Here is a 1678-nt window from a genome sequence, read left to right as displayed (position 1 = left end):
CTGGACAGCCACGGCGGGGGTCAAGGTTCAGTGTGGAGTCTGCGGGATGATCACACCGTTCCTTACGATTCTCTCCAGACTGGTATCGGGGATAATCACAGCATTCCTTACGATTCTTTTCAACCTGCTATCGGGGATGATCACAGCATTCCTTACGATTCTCTACTGCCTAGTATCGGAGATGTTCAAAGCATTCCTTACGATTCCATCCAGCCTGGTATCGGAGATCATCAAAGCATTCCTTACGATTCTCTACTGCCTAGTATCGGAGATGTTCAAAGCATTCCTTACGATTCTTTTCAACCTGGTATCGGAGGTGATCACAGCATTCCTTACGATTCTCTCCAGACTGGTATCGGAGATCTTCAAAGCATTCCTCATGGTTCTCTCCAGACTGGTATCGGAGATCTTCAAAGCATTCCTCATGGTTCTCTCCAGACTGGTATCGGAGGTGATCACTGTATTCCTTTTGACGCGTGTTCTGAGCACGAGTCTGAGGGGGAGCTGTCGGAGGACAGTTTGTGTGAGGAGACGTCTGGTGGGTCAGGTGGGACGGCACAGGCCATGTCAGATGACAGACAGAGGGGTGACACGTGGCAAAGTACGTCAGATGACAGACAGAGAGGTGAGACGTGGCGCAGTACGTCAGGTGACAGACAGAGGGGTGAGACGTGGCGCAGTACGTCAGGTGACAGACAGAGGGGTGAGACGTGGCACAGTACGTCAGGTGACAGACAGAGGGGTGAGATGTGGCGCAGTACGTCAGGTGACAGACAGAGAGGTGAGACGTGGCGCAGTACGTCAGGTGACAGACAGAGGGGTGAGACGTGGCGCAGTACGTCAGATGACAGGCAGAGGAGTGAGACGGCACGTGTCATGTCAGATGACAGACAGAGGGGTGACATGTGGCAAAGTACGTCAGATGACAGACAGAGAGGTGAGACGTGGCGCAGTACGTCAGGTGACACACAGAGGAGTGAGACGGCACATGTCATGTCAGATGACAGACAGAGGAGAGAGCCAGATGCGGCACTGAGTGAGGAAGGTGCACCACGTTGCCAACGTGACAGGCTGGCACGAGACATCTCCTCAGGGTCCGGTGTAGATGGACCACGGGGGTTGTCCGGCAGAGACAGGGACCAGGGCGCCGCTGGACGTCGGGAGATAGCGACAGTGGGCGTGCCGGACAGCGGTCAGTCCGTGGCCGGGCCTGGGGAGGCGGGCAGGGGATCTGTGGTGTCTCCTCCCTCCACACTCTGTGTGTGCTCTGTGGGCGGCCCTCACGGGGTCACGGAGGTCACAGAGGTTCTGTCCCCCATGCAGGATCCACTGCAGGTACCGCCCCTTTAGTGCTGGGACCACGCCCCCTTTAGTGCTGGGACCACGCCCCCTTTAGTGCTGGGACCACGCCCCCTTGTGTTGGAAAGTCTTGAAGCCCATACCCTTGTAACTAACTAGATCTACTCACTCTCTCGTGTGATGGTTGAAAAAATATTAAAATTTTTATTTTCATCTTTATTATTCTTTTAAAGATTTTACGTAAAAAAAAAAAGTTTAAAATGTATATGGGTGGGGTAGGGGGCACAGGGTTACTTAACCCTATCTGTACGTCGTGTTTTACTATCGTATCCATACGACGTGGGGAACTCTGTGCCACCACTTAACCATATCTGTACGT

The 1678-nt window shown here is 53.4% G+C and overlaps 1 protein-coding gene across 1 annotated transcript in view; it reads left to right on the top strand.

Annotated features, from left to right (window-relative positions):
• Positions 1–1540, top strand: part of LOC118478633 — a 4841-nt gene extending 3301 nt beyond the window's left edge. Inside the window, exon 2 of the mRNA XM_035972621.1 lies at positions 362–1540. Coding sequence (XP_035828514.1) covers positions 362–1350 — 989 coding nt within the window. The 3' untranslated portion in view covers positions 1351–1540. The remainder of the gene's footprint in view (positions 1–361) is intronic.
• Positions 1541–1678: the final 138 nt, after the last annotated feature.

Source organism: Aplysia californica, unplaced genomic scaffold, assembly GCF_000002075.1.
Source record: "Aplysia californica isolate F4 #8 unplaced genomic scaffold, AplCal3.0 scaffold00763, whole genome shotgun sequence".
NCBI classification, from domain to species: Eukaryota; Metazoa; Mollusca; class Gastropoda; order Aplysiida; family Aplysiidae; genus Aplysia; species Aplysia californica.
This window is presented reverse-complemented; position numbering and strand designations above follow the sequence as displayed.